The sequence below is a fragment of the Liolophura sinensis genome, chromosome 1, assembly GCF_032854445.1.
Source record: "Liolophura sinensis isolate JHLJ2023 chromosome 1, CUHK_Ljap_v2, whole genome shotgun sequence".
Lineage (NCBI taxonomy): Eukaryota > Metazoa > Mollusca > Polyplacophora > Chitonida > Chitonidae > Liolophura > Liolophura sinensis.
In genome coordinates, this window is record NC_088295.1 from 33,645,132 (window position 1) to 33,667,312 (window position 22,181).

The 22,181-nt window shown below is 38.3% G+C and overlaps 2 protein-coding genes across 2 annotated transcripts; one reads left to right on the plus strand and one right to left on the minus strand.

Annotated features, from left to right (window-relative positions):
* The first annotated feature begins 1,967 nt into the window (after nt 1-1,967).
* LOC135461341 (renalase-like) lies at nt 1,968-13,271 on the plus strand. Its single transcript, XM_064738383.1, has 7 exons — nt 1,968-2,105; nt 3,637-3,742; nt 8,697-8,836; nt 9,089-9,256; nt 9,705-9,878; nt 11,417-11,592; nt 12,217-13,271. The coding sequence occupies exons 1-7, from the start codon at nt 1,976-1,978 to the stop codon at nt 12,388-12,390; spliced, it is 1,068 nt and encodes a 355-aa protein (XP_064594453.1). The 5' UTR covers nt 1,968-1,975; the 3' UTR covers nt 12,391-13,271.
* Nucleotides 13,272-13,453: 182 nt separating this feature from the next.
* On the minus strand, nt 13,454-17,485 carry LOC135461615 (marginal zone B- and B1-cell-specific protein-like). The gene is made up of 4 exons (XM_064738790.1): nt 17,379-17,485; nt 15,406-15,515; nt 15,039-15,143; nt 13,454-14,778 (listed from the first exon to the last, which is right to left on the minus strand). The coding sequence occupies exons 1-4, from the start codon at nt 17,454-17,456 to the stop codon at nt 14,613-14,615; spliced, it is 459 nt and encodes a 152-aa protein (XP_064594860.1). The 5' UTR covers nt 17,457-17,485; the 3' UTR covers nt 13,454-14,612.
* Nucleotides 17,486-22,181: the final 4,696 nt, after the last annotated feature.

A 22,181-nucleotide genomic window follows, 5' to 3' on the forward strand; every position in this document is an offset into this window, starting at 1 on the left:
GGCCATCCTGCAATCTACCATAAACCTGATAATCATTAAAACATTCTTGAGAAACTATAGGAAGTAAAATGCCAGTGAGTCCAATAAAAGGATTTTAAAGTACAGGTAATATATGAATATTGTCATTTCATATATTCTATTTCATATAAACCTGGCCTGTTTATATTCCCATAACATGAGATAACAGAATCAATTTAAACAGCTCTCTACAGTTCTCCTGCACATGTCCATGCATATACACATGTATGCGCATGCCTGAGTGAAAAATCATTGCATGAGTACAACGTTAAGCATCATGCAATCCAATCAATAAATGAATAAAATGTAAATCTATTGGTACTTCAATTGTTTCATTTTCACCCCAACAAATACATTGATGACCTGTTCTAAAATGTTGCTAACTTAATTGCTAATGTATGGTATAAAATGTAATGGTTTTCAAGTAAAAGATATACCACAAAATAAACTCATATTTAGGTGGGAATTTAGGACGTTTTGTATCTCAAATCATAAGACGATTGTTGAACTTTTATTTATATCATTTTAAAGAGGCTATACAGGAGATTTTTGGCAAAAAATGAACCAACGCAAATCTAGTTGAATTTGTTTTCTTTTAGAACTGCCCAAATAATTACTTTTCGTGTTATTGTCATTCAAAACGGTAGGAAACGCTCCTAAAATTTATAAAGCGAGTGGCATAACAATTTTTTCAAACTTTAAAAATCATCTCCACTGTATAAATAGTACATCACTGAAGATCATTCATGTGACCTTCTAGGACGTCACACTTCTACACATTATTTTAAACATGAAGGATGATGATCTACAAAGGCGCCATGATGCTCTAAAAACAAAGAGAGATAAGCGATGGATATTTTCTTCACTACTTTGCATATCCCCCATTGTAAAAATTTAGATTAAAAAACTTCCTCATTCTTATACAATAAGAGAATTAGCATTTGACAACAAATTTGTGACAATTCAAAACGTTGCATGTCTCCTTTAACCGCTCATCTACAGATCCGCGTCGGGAACGGTTGATCCAGTGTCAGTCCTGGGTCCAGTCACACCTAAGGCCTTAAAAAAGGAAGTTGTAACTTCCTCGCTTGGCGTTCAGAATGAAGCGGATAGTGCAACGCCTAGTTAACCCGTATTAGTATAATGGGTCGGGCAGGGCAGCTTACTTGCCTTTGGTAAGGCGTCTCAGTGAAGCAGCACTAGATAAAAGATCGGTGGAAATCCGTCCTGCACTGTAAGGATTCCTTAGTCGTCATATGACTGAATAATTGTTGAGTACGACGTTAAACCCCAAGTACTCACTAATTCAGCTACAGAATATACCACTAAAATATGTAGCTATTTAGGCCATGCAATAGGCATGTCAAAATTGTACATATAAAGTTTAGGAGATATTAATTTCAGATTTGAACTGTACAACTGTTTTCGTTAATGCCGGTATTTTTTTTCATTGTTCAAACCATTTCCATGCATGTACCGGTAGCGAACTTCAGTCAGTAAACCCCGCTATAAGACAACACATCGGAGACTAAAACCAGAGCAGTGATAACAGTGTGATTAGCAAATGGTCACACGTAGCCAGTGAAGTCTAGCTTCCTGTCAGTTTACCTCATTTAGGGTTTTATTCTGACTGGTTATGTAAATATTAAAATGGAGCAACAGCACCGCCATCATCATGGCTTAAGCAGAAATAGGTATAAAAATAGTACGGTAATGGTCCACTCTGTAACAAGCATATGTGCCTGTAAATTCATTTTCAGCATTAGGTGATAGTAAGATATAAGAAAGTTATCGAGTTGTCGAATTTAACTGGTCGAAGAAAAAAAGCGTAGCACTGCCACCTAGTTCAATATATCCGCAACAATGAAATTTTGTGAAGTGGGTGTTGAGCGGCAGAGGAGATATTCTTTGCTGCCAGGCGCGCTCTACTGCTTGGGAGGTTAGGTCAATCTGTGACATGAGCTGGAGAGCCATGGAGAAAGTTTTAGTTGTTGGGAGTGGTTTAACAGGAGCTGCTTCGGCATGTTTTTTACGGGAAGCGTGTCCGGAAATGAGCGTTGTAATATGGGACAAAGCCAGGGGAATAGGTAATTATGAGCTCCGGTAACCCGAGGGTACGAACAGCTAACGCACAACAACAACAACAACAACGGTTAGGCAAACTCCTCGCAGTGTTATTTTTTGTGTAGTATTTACTCTGTCACTATTGTCATTCCTAGTTAGCTGCAATAAGTTCTTTGATAGTTTTCACTATTTCATACCAAGATATATATTTTGGTGTATGTATTTTATTCTAATGAAAAAATAAATGTGAATTGCTCCCAACCATTGCCCTAATGCTGACTGCCATCATATTAGTGGAACATTCTTTAGTATGGCGTAAAACACCAATCAAAAAAATAAATAAATAAATATATAAATCATATCGACCAATGACTAAGATTGCAGAGGGGCCTCCGTGTCTCTGTTGGTTAGTGCGCTAGCACAGCGTAATAACCCAGGAGCCTCTCACCAATGTGGTCACGGTGAGTTCAACTGGCTTCCTCTCCGACTGTAAGTGGGAAGGTCTGACAGCAACCTGTGGATGGTCGTGGGTTTCCATCGGGCTTTGCCCAGTTTCCTCCCACCATAAAACTGGCCGCCGTTGTATAAGTGAAATATTCTTGAGTACGGCAACAGACACCAATCCAATAAATAAAAAAATAAATAAGACTGCAGGCTCGATTCCAGTTCTGGTCATTTTGGATCAGGCACCTGAAGAAGGACAGTTGATTTTTCTCCAGCCACTCCAGTTTCCTCAAGCTGTATTAAAACCTAACACTCATGGTGTAGGTGAATTGTTCTTCAGTATGATGTTAATGAAATAAATAAATATTATGAATGGAAAAAAATAATCAAACAAACCAGTCAGGTAGGCCTATCTATGATTTGAGACATACATGTAGTTTAAACTTGAACATCACACAGAGAAAAAAAATTAATCATCAACTTTTATTAATAAATAACACAAATTTTTATATAATGTATAGGTTTACATGGGTAAATGAAAGTTGTTTACAAATGACTACTTGTACAGTTGTTAGTGACATATTATTATGTTGCACCTCAGTAGATAACCCTGTCAGTGAGACAAATTTTACTGGAACATATAGATCTGACATGGAGGTGTCTTAGTTACATGGGTCTGATCACTGAATGATAATTAGGCCAGTAGATTAGCAAACAAATACAGATCAATCTGCAAATGGTACTCCATCTCAAAACCAACTTTGCCCATGAAAAGTATGGGAAAAAAACATCATCACTCATATAACTGTGTCATTTTGATGAAAATGTAACATACCCCAAAATTGTAATGATTTTATGCTGATTAACTTTTCGAATGTTAGTGAAGCGTTCTTGAGTATGGTGTTATTATAAAATAACAATTAAATACATAAATAAGTTAGTATTAATAGGTTTGTAATTCTGATTTGTATATTATGGCTAAATATTGTCTCTTGTTTAATGTGCTGCATACTTTGCATGGAATCAACCACTAATAGATTTTCTTATCTGTGATAAAAATGCAACAAGATTCATCTCCTTAATAAAGTGATTTTTGTGTTGTCTGCCTAGGAGGTCGAATGTCCACTAGCCGTAGTCCAAAAGACAGCGAGTGTACAGTAGATTTAGGTGCCCAATATATCACAGCCACACCAGAGTACAGACAGAAACACTCAAGGTGGGTGGGAAATATTTTGGTGCCAGTGAAATTTCTAGTACCACTGGTTAGGTACACATGACAATTGAGACAAACCTGACTTGACTCAGATTTGAACTCACTATGATCATTGACAGAAGATACAAACCTTCACCAATCTATTGGTTAATATTTATTGAGATTATTAAATACTATATTTGCACAGACTCCTTTGTCACCTTCTGCTAACTTTCAAGATGTTATGAACTGCGAATGATGCCAGCAAATTAAGCTGTGCAGTATTTTTCCACTAATTACAGTGTGTATGTATATTTTGAGAATGCTCATTTGGATCATAAACTTAAAACATTGGTTACAGTGCTGCAGGTTTGGAGAAAGTGTAAATGTACTATTTGTGGAAAAAAGTGAAAAATATGTTTGCGCTTAAGGACCTTAATGTTAATTGGTGTTGAAAATTGAATTATGATGTATATTTACCCCCTCTTTATGTTTTAATAAATTGACTTAAATATTTGATGCTGCCAGGAAGGTACAAAATCTGTGACAAATATACTTTCTGTTGCACTGTGTAAATGCTGTTTCTCCTATAGTCTCAAGTGATTTGACCAGTCTGTTTTTCCTATATATAGCTTGATACCTGCTGTATGTAGTGCTAACATCTTTATGTCTGATGTATTTCATTGACGGTGCACCTTTGATGGAGAGAGCCAGAACGTTATATTTAGTAAGGGGCGCTTCAAGTCCGTCTTAATGCAAATACTGATTTTTCTAAATATACCACTGCCTCATTTATTTGGAGTGGAAAACACACAGGTTTAGGCTCAGCTGATTTATACTTTTCCAATGATCTACATCGACGTCAACTGAGTTCAGGACGTGCAGAATCATTTATTTATTCCAACACCTTCAGATTTATAATGGATGCAAGATGAAACAAATTGACAAGCATATGGTCACAGAACATCTCTGAAGCCCACATGTTAAATAGAGACCTCGATCGCTGGCTCATTCGACCATAGGTCCAGGCAGGGAGTGATCTCGTTGAGACACCCTATTCTGAACAAATGCATATGCCAGATTGGGAATATCTGAGCATTTGACTAAATTCTGGACATACCATTTGAGATCGGCAATTGAACAATGAAAATACAGGTTGAATACCAGATGCTTGCTAACTATTTTAAATAGCTGCGGACATGCAGCTTTGCATCAGGGGTTAGTGGTTTACTCTGTTAACCCTGGTTCCCGCCCCACATAAACTAGATCACTGTTATATAGAGCCTAATTATGAACAATCAAATGAATCAACAAACAGATAAACTACATTGACGAACCTTCACCTTTATTGCCTTTATTGAATTCACCAATTAGTGCACCCTTAGTTAAAGATTGAAGTCCAAAATATTATTTTTGTATTTCTTGAGATTTGAAAATAAAAGAGTTTACATCTGTTAAAACCCATTATACTGTGAATATTTGGTCAGCAGTGGAATGCAAAAGTATCCTCCAGAGTTAACATGTATAATCAGGGCCATATCTAGAAAAATGTTAAAGATTCTGATCCCAAACTTGACGTGACAGCGCATAAAGTAATTTCAGAAATTTAACGCAAAATGATGCCTTTCAAGAGCTTGTAATTCTGTGAATGAAAGAAATTGGTAGGAAAAATTAACTTTTTATAGGTAAACCATCATATTTTTGTTCAATTTACTTTTTAGTTTTAATACAGCTTATTTAATTTGGACAGCCAACAATTTGTGAGACCAAACGTTTTCCAGATCTGAAATGACTAGATATGGCCCTGATATTGTTTAGCTGTGTCCAGTTGCTACGTCCCTAGTTATATTCCTGAGTGTTCAGTACATTCATGTTTTAAGCTGTTCAAAATTCTTGAATATGACGTTAAACAACTATCAAAATCAAATCATTAAGTGTACAGCCCATCAAGTTTGAAAGAATTTAGTAAATTTTATTTAGTTACGGAGAGCTAGCAGAATTAAATACGTCTGGATTTGAAGTTGTGGGCGGGTGGGTGATTTGGCAGCCAGCTAATGGGATGACGATGACGATGTAATTAAGCGTGTGTGGCACACTTTGATCACCACCTTCCTTTAGGCTATATAGCCTTGGAATCACCAGCAGTGTAATAACTCATGTAAAGGGCTTCTGCTAAGTGTGAAGAAAGGACTGATCTACTTTCCTTGTAGGAAGCAATCGTTTGGAATAAAGCGCACTGAAACAGCTTTAGTGGCAGATGAAAATAGCTGACTGTGCAGACTGAATGGCTAGAATATTAATCACTGTACTGATCTTCAGTAGTTCATGCTGATGTCAGACAGCTCACAGAAACATCAAGGATTTAGGTGTGTGTTCTCTCTGTAGCCAGAATTCTTGCCTTTTATAATATGACTGAAATAGTATCAAGGTAATGTCATCTGGAAAAGATGGTTTTGGTGAAGGCATCTCATCTGTATTGAAGTTTAGTATCTGTAAGGTGTGTGTATCTCGGATGTTAGCAGAATATTAGTTCAAGTATTTGTGCATCTCCTAACAGGGCATGTACGCACAAGAAGAACATATCTAGCAGCCAAAGTTACTTTCTGCGAGTCCTCACCTTTATAATATGTAGTGTCTCTGAGTTTGCAATAAATGATGTACCAATTGGTTCGAAAGGCTTAACAAGTTAAGTCTTTGGTATTACATTCCCAAGTATCATCAGACACAATTCGTCGCCGTCTAAGAGCAGCATGGATCATCTGTGGATACTATTATATTGGTCCAATTCTCACTCCTTTGCACCAGAACCAAAGCAGATCAACGTTGGCGACGTAACCATTAGTGTCTTCTCGAATAAATCCAGATACCAGAAGTTACCATTCAGAAGTTTTGCTGACTTCTCTGCTTTGCAAGCTAACCGATGGGGATAAGGGAGTGTCATTGTATCAAGAGGATTTATAGTTGACATCACAGGATACTTTAGAAGGTCTTCCGTTAAGGCCTGACATCACTGGTGTTAAAGGATACATGGAACCTTGGGTTTTAGTCATTAACACGGAGTATAGAGGTAACATATAAACATACGAGACTGTACAGAGTGTATAAGCTGCCCAGGGAGGCCATCATTGCTAGTAATAGATGTTATTGTGGCTGCGAAACTTGTCGTTTGGGATATCAGCCATCGTTTATCTTGTTGAGCACTTTGATTTCAAGCGAATGTAGCAAATGCCCTCAGAAGCGGTAAGAACTGATTGACCTGTGGGATGAATGAATTAAACTGTATGGATTGCATTATAATGATAATCATAGATGATTACAAATACATAAATTTCACTCCTTGGAGAAAAGTGAAACAATAGCGTGAAGATCACCTGTATGCCAAGAACGGACGAAGCCAAGTATTTGGCTGCCTGAAATGCTGCAGATACCTATTTGCACATATGGACTAGAACTGTTTGTAAATGAGGGCATCAGTATCCAACCACTCACGCCATTTCGTCTTTCAGAGAAATGTTGAGTTTAATTGACCTTAATTAAGATATATATGCTCAGGTTTACATGTTATGGATGCTGTATAGAAACAAGTCCATGGTTTAGTAAACCATTGTTGCCTGTTACATCTTGAACTTCCCGCCAAAATACATAAATATAAAAAATATATAAAAAAAACTTATAGCATAGCGAGTAAAACCAGGATAGCGACGACAGTGTGACAGCTGGCAAATGGTCAAACGTAACCAGTGAAATCACAGGCCCTTCCCTGCAGTCTTTCTTATATGCCAGCATGGTACACGATTTGAATACTGATTTCACCCATTCACCTTTCGTACTGTATATACTTTCTTAGTTCTTTGGTGGTTTGTGTAAGACGTCCTGTGGGGAATTTACCATGCGATTATTGACCTAGACGTATGCCTGACAGGTACACGCCATAAACCTGCTGATACTAATAAAAATGCTGTAGGAGCTTTTTGTATTTCTACTCGAGCGGCGTTTTGCTCTCATGTCCAGAATAGTTCAGAATCTTTTACGAAATTCTGCTAAAGCCATGGTACTGTGGGCCATATAAGTAACTGCTTTCTAAGCCTTGAACAGTAGCCTTGAGATAAATCGACAAGCGGTCAAACTTCGCCGGTTGACTGTGACGATTTATTCGCTGCTCCATGGTGTTACTCAGCATGAACAGTGTGGCCTTTTGCATTGTATACTTATACTTTACATTAGCCAGGATTCTGCTGGCGGATTATGAAACACCCAGGCGTGCTCTTTTTGCATTGTTTTTATGTACAAGTTAATGAATTGTGATAGAACACAACATTTTGAGTAATTCTAGATCGGTGACGTCTAGTAGTCCACTGTCAGAATCCTGTGTTATGCAAATATACAGTGCAAAAGACGACAACATGGAAAGTAAAACCAGAGTAGCCACGACAGTGTCATAGTTGACAAATGGTCGCACGTAACCGGTGAAATTCGGCCTCTGGTCAATTTATCTCAGTCAGAGGCTTATTCTGTTCCTGTAAATGATACTAAAATAGTTGCGATTTACTGTCTCCCAAAACTATATATGTACCTTAAGCACAATCAAGTGCAGCAACGTCTAATAAATTGCAATTAATATATCTGCATTTTCGTTACCTAATTCTGCTTAATCCACGGTGTTAGGGGATGTGTAAGTTGCTAATATTGAAGTATTTATATTAAGTAAAAATCTGAAGTAAACTGACAAGAGGCCGGATTTACCCAGGTAAGGGTGACCAACTATCACACTGTCATCACTGTTCTGGTTTTAACTCTATGCCGTGGCCTTTCATACTATCCCCATGTAATGTGCTGTAACCCACTTACATGGTTAAACATGACAACCTATTTTGAAGCATTTATCTTATGTCGTCTTGAAAAATTAATGACAAAATGCTTACTCCGATAAAGCTACTGACAAGAATCTAACGTAAATCTGTTTTTTGTGTATTTTTAGGCTATATGAAGATCTCTTATCCATGGGAATATTATCTCCCTTGGCTGCCAAGATAGAGGGAGATTCATCTGTGAATGGAACAAATTATGTCACACCTCAGGGCAGCAGCTCTCTAGTCAAATACTTCATTCAAAAATCAGGTAAGGTGTAAAACAAATGCGGAATGACAATTTTATGAAACAGGTGTAGATGAGGTATAAGGAATTGTATCGTTACTGGTATTATCTGCTTGATATCTCACCATTTTTTAGCAAGGTGCACAGTTCCATCCCAGCGCTGGAAAAATAGTGAATTTATACCACTAGTATTAACACAAAAATTCCGTAGTCATTTTGACATCAAAGTGAATGTTGCAGATGTACATGTGTGTGTTTTATATTTCGTCTCTGCAGGCGTGCAGGTGATGAGAGACCACCAAATTAACAGTGTATCTCTGGGAGACAAGGGGCAAATAACTGTGGGTACTCTGTCTGGTGTACGTGATCAGTTTGATGGTGTCCTCCTCACCATGCCTGTACCTCAGATATTGCAATTACAAGGGGACATCAAGTCTATCATAGGTGAGGTCTATGTATGAATCCGTCTTAATTTCGTACATTACATACTTTCTTAGCTCTTTGGTAGTTTTTGTTGCACGTTGTTTCGGGTATTAACCTTGCGATTATTAACATGAAAGGACCATTTTGGTTCAGGAATGGTATGAAAATGTATTTAAAAACTGTTAACTGCTTCTTTTTGCGTGAATCCGTCTTAATTTCGTTCTTTACATACTTTCTTAGCTCTTTGGTAGTTTGTGTTGCACGTTGACCTTGCGATTATTGATTTGAAACGACCATTTTGGTTCACGGGTATTATAAGAATGTTTGTTTTGACACCTGGATTCAACTGACAACAAATGCTCCCCACCTTTTTTCTCATTTATTCCAAATATACATGTATTTTATGCCGAATCAGTGTTGACCTGACACCTTGTATGACAGGAGGATAACCAGTGGTTTGTTTTCGCAGACAAACAATCCGAAGTGAAGAGGAAACTAGAGGCTGTTCGTTATTCATCTCGATTCTGTCTGGGTTTGTTCTATAAAGCTGGGGCGAAGTTAGGCGTACCCTGGTCAGCTAAGTACATACCTGACCACGACTGCCTCAGATTTGTGTCAATTGACAGCAGAAAGAGGGGTAGAGGTGAGTGTTCTATGTGTTGTGCACCTTAAAGGTGACAAAGGACCTGGTACGGTAAGGTGGAGAATTGGCCCCAGAAAGGTACGTTACGAAAGTGCAAATTTCAAAATCACAGCACAATTCTGTAGATTTCCGAATCAGTAGTGTAAAACTTGAACGAAGTGCCCATAAAAGTCATATAGTCATAGAAGAGTTGGTTAACCCGCCAAATATGCACTCTCGATCAGAAACGCGAATTTTGTTTCAAACAAGGCACTGTGTTTTTAATTTATTGTATGAAGATCGACATGATACAGAGAAATATTTTTACTTCAACTTTCGTGTGTGTGCTTCTGGGTGCAGTCAAAGATCATCTTCAAGTGTGAAACATAAACCTTATAACATGATCAGTTTTGTCATATTTTTGCAAATTCTAAATCCGTATTTCTGCCATAATCTGGAAGGCATCCTTCATGGTGCAGTAAACTAACAAAGTCGCTATGGAGAACACGTAGCACATTGAGAAAGAGTTCGAATCTCAGTGGTGTTTGTTTTTCTTTGGAAACATACTTTTATGGAAGAAAGATACAGGTCAACCTCTATTAAATAAGTGCTGTCATGAATCAGAATCAGTTAAGGTATGCTAATACATAAAATGTGGCAACTACATCTAAATACGTGAATCCTGCTTGATAGCCCATGTGGCCGTCTATCATCCATTATTTGATTTACTTATTTGATTGGTTGTTTACGCCGTACTCAAGACTATTTCACTTATACAACGGCGACCAGCATTGTGGTGGTAGGAAACCGGGCAGAGCCCGGTGAAAACCCACGACCATTCTTCCCACTTAAGGCCGGAGAGGAAGCCAGCATGAGCTGGACTTGAACTCACAGGGAGGCTCCTGGGTCATTGCGCCGCTCGGGCGTGCTAAAACCCTCAGCCGCAATTAACATTAACAGTTATGTGTATGTACTGGAATTATGAGGCTGAAAGTTACATTTGTTATATAATTGTTGCTTTTGTTGTATTTACTGGCGCGCTGAACAATTTTTCGAGAAAGTGACTTTTGTGGTGTAGTGATGCTCCCCACTATACGGTATCTAAAAAAGGTATTTCAGTGTGACTAGAGTATAGACTACCATTCTTCGATTTATGACCTCTTCATCGCAAACGAGTATATAAGATTCGCTTAAATGCATGTTTTGCAAGGTTCATAAATCGCACGCTTGTCAAATAACAGGTGGAGAGGAGTAAGACAGAGCTGAAAACAAAAGTGGTCTTGCGAAAGTGTCAACAGCTGTCAATCGCAGCTAGTCAGTTTCGCCTCTAGAGGCGCAGAGTTTCTTGCACTGGGGCCGATTTCCCGCCTTACCGCCTTACCGCCTTACCATCTACCAAGTCTTACGATCAAAAGGACTTCACATGACTTTGCAAAGAGACTTGCAAAGTTTCCTGATAAGATACAATGTATTTTGTGACAGTAACATTCTTACTCATGAGATTAACAGAATATAAATATCTTAATGTGGCATTCATTGAAGTCTATAATTGCATTCAGATGAAGTGACTAGTGCCCCGTCAGTTGTTGTTCACACCAGTGTTCCGTTTGGAGTGAACAACTTGGAGCGGGATAAAGAGGAAATTGCACCCGAGATCTACGACCACTTTACAAAAATGTTTCCGGAATTTCCAGAACCAGAGCACATCAAGGGTCATAAATGGCGTTATTCTCAGGTTAGTGGAGTTACAATAATCACACGGCAGTGTTGATCTGCAACAATAACAACTCTCATATTGCATATATTTATTTATTTATTTATTTATTTGATTGGTATTATACGCCGTATTGATGAATATTTCACTTATACGACGGCAGCCAGAAACCAGGTGTTGAATAGGAGTTGTGAGTTTATCCTTAACGCATAGGTATGGGGGGATAACTCCTATCGACATAGACACCGGTAAGTGTGAGTTGTAAATTCGTGGCCAAGGGATAACAAATGCCCCGTGGGTGGCCCAGGCAAAAAAAAAACGATAATTCAACATGCAAAAGCAAACTGCTACTTTGTCTTCAAGGCTGTGACAACATTCTTGAGTACATTTGTTACTGTTGTTTATGAAAAGAGAAGAGGAGTGTGGTCAGCTGGTACAACGCACTTATCCTCCAGTGGTAATATTTTTGGCCTGGGGAATTCGAAATTGTAAATTATATTATATTGCAGAAAAAGAATGTAATGTTAATGATAACGTACAATTAAACTGAGAGGATTGCTTTTTAATTGGATGCAAATGCGTCCATTACCCAAAATTTACCATTCATTCGATTCAACATCTTCAAATCTTTCTTTGATTCTCTAGGTTTCTCAAGGTTATGAAGGAAGTCCGGGCTACTTGATACTTCAAGAAAATCCATTTATCATTTGTGGGGGTGACGGGTTCGCTCATTCAAAGTTTGATGGGTGCATAGATTCTACAGAAGCAGTAGTCAGTGCTTTTATTAAGCAGCAGAAAAAACTGAAAGCTGACTTGTGATGACAGGAACAATTGCAGTTGTTTGCAATAGTGTTGAAACCTTCCATACTGGCGGCATTTTGTGTGTTTATGAATGTATGTTGTAGTCTGGTGAACTGATTGTATTTAGTACATATACATGTAAACATGCATGTAGCAGTCAGTGTATCATCTGTCTAATTAATGTTTTACTCTCTTGCTGTCTTCATGTGTTGATTTCACCTGATAAGTGTTAAGTGAGTCATAATGACTGAGTGAATAATCCACAATGAATTCTCAACTCTAAGATAAAAAGCACACTGACCCTAACCTAACCGGTTCAAGCCAAACCATGAAATAAAGTGTGCGTGTGTATATATATAGTATATGTCATGTACATGTTGTTAGTGAACTGATTTATGGTGATATCTTAAAATCTTTGCACAAACTCTTGCATTAACCATAGGAAAAATATTTTGCTGAAATCTGCGGGTTAATGATTTTCAGAAACTACATGTAGGACTTCAGTCCACAAAAAAAAAAATAACCACAACTACATTATTTGTCCTTTTACAGCAATGCTTGCATCCCGAAATAACGCCCATTGCAAACCTTATAGCATGACAGTGTATAGGACATCCGTGATCACTGGGTTAGATAGGTTATGGTGCTTGCATTTCAGTAGCTATAGGACACACAAAGTGCGGATTCAAATCTTGTCTTGTACAGGAAATATTGTAGGTATCCCCGTTTTCACTCTTTGGCCTTGCGGTCGACGACACTCGTGTGGCCGTTTTTGCAATCTAGTGCTCGTTGAAGACCACTTGTCTTTGCAGCGTGCATATCTGTTCTGTACACTTGGGAAAGTTTCTCATTAACTTTCGAAATGTCCATAGTTTGCCCTTTGCACTCCAGTTTCCTCCACCCCAAAACTGATCTCCATGGATTAAGCGAAAAATTCTTGGCGTTAAACAACATTGAAATACCGGGTTACATATAGGATATGAACTCTGGATATGATTGCTACTCCGCTGCAATGGTTTATGACTTAAACATATCTTAGACCTTGGACATTGTTGTCTGTTATATAGTGAAATTTGAAAACAGTACTTTTTGTTTCATTCTCTGGTTGTTCTGTCTGCCCTGCTGATGTCCTAAAACATATTTTCACATAGCGCTCAGTATTTATTACTTACTCTGATGACGAATGTTGGTGGTTTTGGTGGTAATCATGTTCCCTATTCTAACATGAAGATATCAGCGTAAAGTTGCCAAAGGGTTACAAACAATATTCAAGTTCATATTCGCCAAAATATACGCGAACACGTGGTGAAGTTAATGAGACAGCTAAGCAGAAGGGAGTGATGTACACAAGTTTTATTTTTTGCACAACAAAATTGCACAAACTCCACATAAGATAATCGTTGCAACACAAATTGAAAAGCTAGCGAAATGATATATTCATAGTTAACTATAAAGAAGAGTACATTAGTCGGCATGTGACACTTCCGCTCACGTTTTCTTATTTGCAATGGAAAAGTTACACCTGATGGTAAAGTGTATGATTCTAAGACATAAAAACAATGTGTATAGTAATAATTACATTATATTCTAAAACCTTTAAAACCTTTGAACACGCAGATATGAATAATTGGCCTGCACAGTGGTACATATTTTAGTGTTCAGTTAAATGCAAAATCCTTCACATCCTGTATAAGGCATTGCTCATATTGACCTGCATGCATTTCCATTAATTTATACATATCCAATGCATTACAACTTACACACCAGCGGTCCAAAGCAAACAACTAAAGATTTGAGATGATGTGGAACACAAAACCTCATTGGTCAAGGGCCTGATGGTCTCATCAAAAATGCTGCATTCGCCCACCTGATCACACAGGTGAGACACCTTTACTTGTCATTTTTATGACTCATTCCTGTTATAATATGTGGTAAGGAAATCGGAAATCACACCTTACCAGGCACCTGACAAGCCTTATGACTTGAAACCTCAACCAAACCAGGGAGACTTGAATTCGAATCTACGGTCTCTACACTGGACCGCCGGCGGAAGCCATTAGGGCATCGAGACTCTTGGCATATTATGTGAAAATATAATGTACAACCATTGTAGAACTTTAGCGACAGGAAGAGCCACTTGAAGTAGATGCATCAAGCAAATGAATACAGATCTGTCAGCTTTGATCCCAACTTCTATGAGAAGAAAGGTTCCTTATTGATACTGACTCTGAGGCCACTATCTACAGCTCATGACGCCCTTTGGTGAAATTTTTCGTTCTACTACATTCTCCTCTTACTCCTGACCCATAACACATGTACGTCTCGAGTGTGCCATATTTCTTGTACTTCTCGTAAATTTCTATCTCATCAAGTTCTCCAAGATACCCGTTGCACATCTTTAACAATCTGAAAACGCCATAAAGTAATTCCCAATGTCCATTTTGGACTAATGTATCCTGACTGTACATTTTTAATATAAACATGGTCATGGAAATGGGATCACTGCTTACATAGAAGTGTGAGTGAGGTGGATGTTTCATCAAATACAGTTTATAATCCTTGGCAATTCAGCATAGAATCTTGCTTACATGATTTCGTGAAATAGTGCTGACACAATTTATGTCTACCTATCGTATATCAGCTTAGTTTGTTTTTATTGATCCTACCTGTGTGGCCATTTCCCACCACTCTGCGTCACCCCCGGGAGGCCGTTCGTCTCTAACCCCGGTCCTGACAGCCGCATCACCTTATTCACCTCTTTAACCCCGTAACTGTTGAAATAATTGTGTAAGTATAGAAAGGGTTGATCATAGATATCCAGAAAGTTACTAACTCCGTTATTCTGAATATGCCATATACATAAACATATACAAGCTCATGCAAACATAAAAAAGCAATCTGCGTTCAATCAAACCTGTATTGTTACATGTAATTCATTTCAGCATTAACGACAATGTTGTGTAGTAGAATTATTTCCCCGAGATATCTTAACTCTTTTATTGACTGTACTCGAGATTTAATCAAGAAACATACTCATCAAAGGGTCCATTGCAAACGGCCTCTGTGACAGTGAGTATATCCGACTCTTTTAGTCGTCTTACAGATGGTCTCCTCTTGTGTATGTAGTCAAACTTCTCGGTAAGCTGAAACACTCGGACATTTCTATAACTACAGCTTAATCATACCATTATTTGGACTGAATTACCTATTTCTGTAACCACTATATGCAGTTATATATCATACTGTTAATACAAAAGACATTTGTCAATATAGTTATGACTATTTTATTCTAAAATCTTTATTCTTGACAGCTTTAATCAAGGCAATTAAAAATACATGTATTTCATGTGGGAAATACATGCTCACGTTTAAGTACAACCATGGATGCACTTGTAAGGTAAACTATGAAATAGGTTTTACATTATGAGCGTGCGATATTTATTTATTTATTTGAATGGTGTTTTACATCGTACTCAAGAACATTTCATGTATTGGACCAGCATCGTGATGGGAGAAAACCGGGCAGAGAAATCCACGATGTGCCTGCGTTATAAAACCCATGACCGTTCATTGTAAGCATGTTCATTGTCCATGCTTTGTACACAGCATATCACCCGTGTTTTAAGATAAGTGAGTCCATGGAAACATTGATCGATCACGCTAACTTAACGGTCGATTGCAGCTTGTTGACTTATTTTCTTTGTTCGTCACTGTCGTTAATGGATGTGCTTAGTATTTCATGCTTTTATGTATCTGTGGAAGCAAACCTATTTGAATATACATGTATATAGACATTGTCAAGATTAAAGTACCGCTACATGCTACATCCAAATTGTGGCATGAGTGTTGGTCTATATTATTTCATATGACTGCATAGTTGATATACGGTAGTCGCTCGAATGACGAATATCAGGAGCTATATGTTTAAATCTGAAGACTGATTTTTGCCATGGGAATGAGTTCAGTGCATATCTAAAATGAATCGCTGCAAGAGGTGGAGTGCTATCACATGTTTACCCTTGGGGGGTATTGCAGAGCTAAAATCGTCAGTGGTGTATACAGCCGTAAATGCCAATTAGTAATGTCAGAACCCACGTCATCATAAACTGCCCAAGCATTTAACCGTCACAATGCTCTTTGTACTCTGAGTTTAATTCGGTGCCAACCAAACTGCCAAAATCGTCAGTCAATGCGAAACTTGAGTTTGACGTGTTAGCACGCAAAAATTTGGCCGAAACACATGTGTAATATTATTAAGTCATGAATATATACAAAACAAGATAGTCATAATAAAAATTCACAAATTTATGTTATAAAATCGTGCCAGTTATATATCAGTACACCATCATTTTGGTAGCTAGTTCGCCATCCATATCAGTGTACTTCTTTAAATCCATTCAGTTTTTTAAATCAACATCCTTGTGTCTTGTTTGTCTGGCCGCTGTCATATAAGTGGAATATTTTTGAGTAGAGACTAAAACACCAATCAAATAAATAAATAATTAATAATGGTCAGATATCACCAGTCATACATGTGACCATTTACGGGCTATAACACTGTTGTCACTGCTCTGATTTTACTCTCTTCTGTAATTTTTGTTGTGTTATATAACCGTTCTCGAGCTCACCTTGTGCTTATTTAGCAAGTGTAGACCGGTGACGATTTACGTTTAAGAGGGCGGGACTTGTGCCATCCATAATGAAATTAACATATACTTTCTTAAAGTAGCTGTGTTGAAGATGCACAAGATGTATTCCACAGACACACATTAATTGTAACAAAATTGCACAGGAACATTATTGTGTACCTTGCATACGTTATCATTGTGTAACTACATTTTCAGTGTGTACCAGATTGTATACCTGTGATAAACATCTTGTTACACAACACGTGTGTACAAAACTGAACAGATTTACCATTGGAGACTACTGGAAACCTTGATCATCTAAACATTAATGAAAATGACATAAAACCTGTCACGTATGACTCTTAATTCCTACTGTACCTTCTTGGCCAGCAGTTTACAGGCATCACATTTCAGGTCGTCCGGTACGTGTTCGCTAAAATCTCCTTCATCGTTCATATCCTCGCCATAGGAGATGGTTCCGGCAAATCCATCTGGCCCGGAGCTTTGCACTTTGCCCGAGACTAATTCAACAAGACTCGCTATTAATAATATGTACACGACATAGTGATGTGAAGATGCTATGTACAATTGCGCTAAAAGAAACATTGCATTTGGCATACCGGGGATTGAAGCTGCTAAAAAGTTTCCAGTTCTACCACAAATAGTCCACATGCGTTCTTGGATGAGAAATCCTTGGTGCAAGGTCAAGCTCATTGTCATTAGTGGAGAATTATTATATTTGCCGGGGGCGCGTGTGTGCTGTCACGATTGAAAATCCAATGGGCCCAGCCATTGGATAGACACAAACAATGGATGGCAGTCTATAGCATCATTTTAGCACGGGAAACCGTCAACGTTTTGATTAGATATAATAAAAAATTAATCGCTTGACATCAAAAAACACTATGAATGGCAGACAGTTCACTCGATACGGCTGCCTAATTGTTTAGTAATTCACATTATGCATGCATGCTCGTACTGATTACCTTGATGAAATGCGGAAACGTTGTTGGTATAGTGTACGCCTTTAACCAGACTGGTCTAATTTTGAGCTGATGTATTGTCGTATTTCGATTTAGAGCCTTCAAGAATTTCCATCTGTGGGTATACTTAAAGTACATGTATATGTAATGTTGGAATGTCTGATTTCAGCAGAAATACTGGACTCCAAGTGAATGCAGATTCCAGTTTTCCGGTTCCCTGTCGAAGTGTACCTGTCTTCTTGGGGTAGTAGAATTACAGAATATATACTATCTAATGTGTGTAACTGTGTAACATCATGTCGTTAGATATTTGAGTGGTGTTCAGTGGCGTATTTACACAATGTGTGCATGCATGTATATTCAAGAAGACTTGCTGAATTCAGCTGACTCTTATATCACGCCATGACAGTGACAGCAAAACTATTTGCCCAAATATGTTTGTAACAAAGGTGTTGTTTTATTGTTTAGTCCTTTGAGATTGAAACTGCCTGGTGTTGACACTCTGTATGAACAGTGGGCAACTTTCCCACATTTAACCCAGCACCCCAAAGCTATATACCGTCATGTCCTTTCCTGTATTGACACTTTCCGGTGTAGTGTATATGCTCTCGATAAAACACCTAGGAAGTACACAATCACTGCCGCATTTCAACAGAAATCATAAATTTTCCTGTATGCAAATGTGGGTCTCTTTGTGTAGCTCGTCAAATATACCATGCATAGGCCGCATATAACAACCCAGCATTCAATATGTGAAGACTTTGTGATCATGGCTGTGATCTTGTACTCAGTCCGCTATCTCTGCCATAGTTTGAAGTGAACGGGCTGAGAAAAGTACATGGGCCTGGGATCGTAATTTTGACGTAAGTCTAAGGTCTCTTCGTGATCCCGGGACCTGTACTATATGCAAATGCAACGATACTCGTGCAAGTATCAAATTCTTTTACTTGCATATAAAATGATATCAAGACCCCTGAAAAATCACTTAATGCCCAGTAGCACTACTATGACTGGTATTTGATGGATAGAGGCAATCTGCGGAACACCTGGAGTACAACCTCGCTTGCTTTCGGTTCACAATCTCACAGGAGTACACAATGAGGCAAGGGAAGACATATTGAGTTGCTTACCCTATACAATAGCCTCTAGCGCTTTGCTGACGTTTGATCTACTCTGATTTACCATTCTCACTTAACAATACACAATAATCCTTTGACGTCAAAGTCCGAGAAAGGTAACGTCGATGAAGATAAAACAACAAACGTCAATACACTTACTACCACTGATCAAAAGTCAAAGCTCTGGTAACTTTTATGTCAAACATATTCCAGTTCATAGCTAATGTCATTTATATGATGTATGAAAAGAACAGAATACATTTTGCCGATGGTCTTGGTAGAAAAACAAAATCAGTGACGACCTTGTTCATCGCATTATATGCGGCCTTCACAAGAGCGGGATGAGTTCAATTGCGCCATGCATGCGATTCAAGTTATGGCATAGAGAATAATCTAATTATGAAGAATGTTAAAGAAAGGTTTTCACACCATTTGATGCCTGTAAAACGAAAATAAAGGTGTTACACTGACAGCAAAGGAATGTAGTGCTTGAGTTTAGTATGAATTACATTGAAGGACAGAATTCCCTTGTGTAGATTCCACGTCAAGTTTCAAACCAAAAAAGCTACAATCATAGGAGACGAAAATCCCTAACACAGTTTCCAGTGTCAACATCAACCTAACATTTATGTAGCAAAACTTCAAGCAAGTTTACATTTTCTAAGTTTGCAAAATAATACGTGTAGTGCTTTAAGTTGAGTATCACATGGCCAGTTTCCAGAAATAACAAACAACATAACTACCTTATTCAAAACAAACTATACATGTAAAATATGTTTGGTTCACAAACCAGAAGAGTATATATACGTTTCACTGATGATGTGACGTTTACGGTTCAGTTCCTAATGAATGTGTCCCTCGTTGACGATAACGGGGCGTAACCAATCGAAACCATTTATACTTGTTGCCCAAGGAACTACTAGAAACACATGTCATAGAGAAGGCAGATAACATATAAAAATGTAACAGGTATCCTTGGATGTATACGTCTGTATCTCTTGGAGACAGAATAGGATAAACCTATCAAGCAGATCGCCACAGATAGGAGCGATTAAAAGGTGAGGTATATGCAGATAGCTAGCCTTTGTCATAGGCAGCACCCCGAGGTATGGTAGCGCTGTGCACGTAATAACGTTCTGCTTGATTAGGATTGGCAAATTATTGATATACCCTTTGGTTTGTCACTTATGTTTGATATGCTTAGTCCGAGCTCTCTAGATTCCTCCACCCACAAACCTGACCTCCGTTACATAAGCCAACTGTATGGCGTTAAATACCCATCATCAGGTACACGTGCCAAAATAGAGTTATTTTTTTATGATGCTACATATTATTACACAATTGATGACAATAATCTACTAGCTATATACATCTTGTGGAAGATATGTAACAAGTCTGGGAGGGGGAACACCAACCGGATACATCTTTCCAAGTACAGTTTGCGTGACTCAAGTATCTCTTGTTAAACAATTCAACTCTGAAAGACATTTGATTTATTTTGAGGTTGTTAAGAGCTGAACTCAAATGGCTCGATTGACAGAGCTGTTCAACCCCCAAAACACAAATTTCTAAACTGGCCTCCATTTTCATCAAATTCTCTGTGCATAGTAATATTAATGGGGCCCCAGCTCAAAGTAAACCAATGGCAAGCGTGTGTATTCTTATAATTTGTCTGAGAGGTTTTATTTTCAAATTCAATGATTCAAATTCTCATATTAGGACAGCTTTTGATTTATTGGTTTATTTCTTTATCTAAATCCGTGCTCAAAGATTTTTCACTTATACATCGGAGGAAACTGTTGATTGCTCTTAAGCACTAGAGTATCATATAGTTCACAGTATACTACTGCCATTCGCTTTATGTAGATAATCATTTGTGTCATTATTACCAGTCTAATCCCACGGTAAAGATAGACTTTTTGAAACTTTGAAACTTTGAGGTAATGCCAGTACCATTCGGTAATAAGCTGGGACGTTACTGCTGCAAGATATAGATACACTATTTGGATGCCAAGCGTGCATGGTGGCCAATGTTCCAATATCCAGTCTCCAGTGAATTGATACCATGCATGTATGGTTGAACAGCATGAGATATGAAATACGTTAGGACAGTCGATACCGCATGATTCTTCGGACTACCTTACGTTAGGATGTGCCGCAAATCCAGCTCTTACCGCGTGGTTATGCTGGGGCTTTACGTTAGGAGGTTCCGCGGATCCAGCTCTCACCGCGTGGTTATGCTGGGGCTTTACGTTAAGAGGTGCCGCGAATCCAGCTCTCACCGCGTGGTTATGCTGGGGCTTTACGTTAGGAGGTGCCGCGAATCCAGCTCTTACCGCGTGGTTATGCTGGGGCTTTACCTTAGGAGGTGCCGCGGATCCAGCTCTAATCGCATGGTCAAGCTTCGAGTTTAGGTTATGAGGTGCAGCGGATCCAACTCTCACCGCGCGGTTAAGCCGCAGCTTTACGTTAAGCGGTACCGCAGATGCAGCTCTCACCTCATGGTTAAGTGCCGAGTTTACTTTTTCCTGGCGGTATGAGGTGTCGCGGATCCAACTCACACCGCAAGACAAAGCTCCGGCTTTATTCTAGGAGGTGCGACGGTTTTCCCAGAGCTCTGTTTACCTCACTCTGTACATAAACATGACCGCCTTCATGTGAACTATTCTTCAAAATGATGTCCAACGATAAATAAAAAAAATGAAGAGATATCTAAGATATAAACACGTACGCCAATTATGGACCGTATGTTAAACTCTTTCATTTTTCTTCAAGGCAGCGTATGAAGTTAAATTTTTCCCACATATTGATAATTATAAGAAATTATTGGCGATAACAATAACGTTCTCTAAGAATTAGGTTATTATATAACTTCAGTTAATTGTTACTGTGAACGCATTTGTTCAATAAACTTGAATTATTTGACTTTGTATCCATGATATCAAACTGTTTCCATCAACTCTTCCTTTTACTAGATATACACGTTGTTCCAGTGAAATTCATGGTGAAAAGTTCATCCTTAGTGTGTGTATAGGGTAACACCTGTAACCATGCCGAAGCTATAGTAACCCCGCCCACTA

Coding starts and splice junctions, on each gene's coding strand:
- LOC135461615 (XM_064738790.1), bottom strand. CDS start 17,456: ATGAACGATGAAGGAGATTTTAGCGAACACGTACCGGACGACCTGAAA. Junction 15,516..17,378: donor GTAAACTGCTGGCCAAGAAG/GTACAGTAGGAA, acceptor CGAGTGTTTCAG/CTTACCGAGAAGTTTGACTA. Junction 15,144..15,405: donor TGCAATGGACCCTTTGATGA/GTATGTTTCTTG, acceptor TTATTTCAACAG/TTACGGGGTTAAAGAGGTGA.
- LOC135461341 (XM_064738383.1), top strand. CDS start 1,976: ATGAGCTGGAGAGCCATGGAGAAAGTTTTAGTTGTTGGGAGTGGTTTA. Junction 9,879..11,416: donor CAGCAGAAAGAGGGGTAGAG/GTGAGTGTTCTA, acceptor AATTGCATTCAG/ATGAAGTGACTAGTGCCCCG. Junction 11,593..12,216: donor ATAAATGGCGTTATTCTCAG/GTTAGTGGAGTT, acceptor TTGATTCTCTAG/GTTTCTCAAGGTTATGAAGG.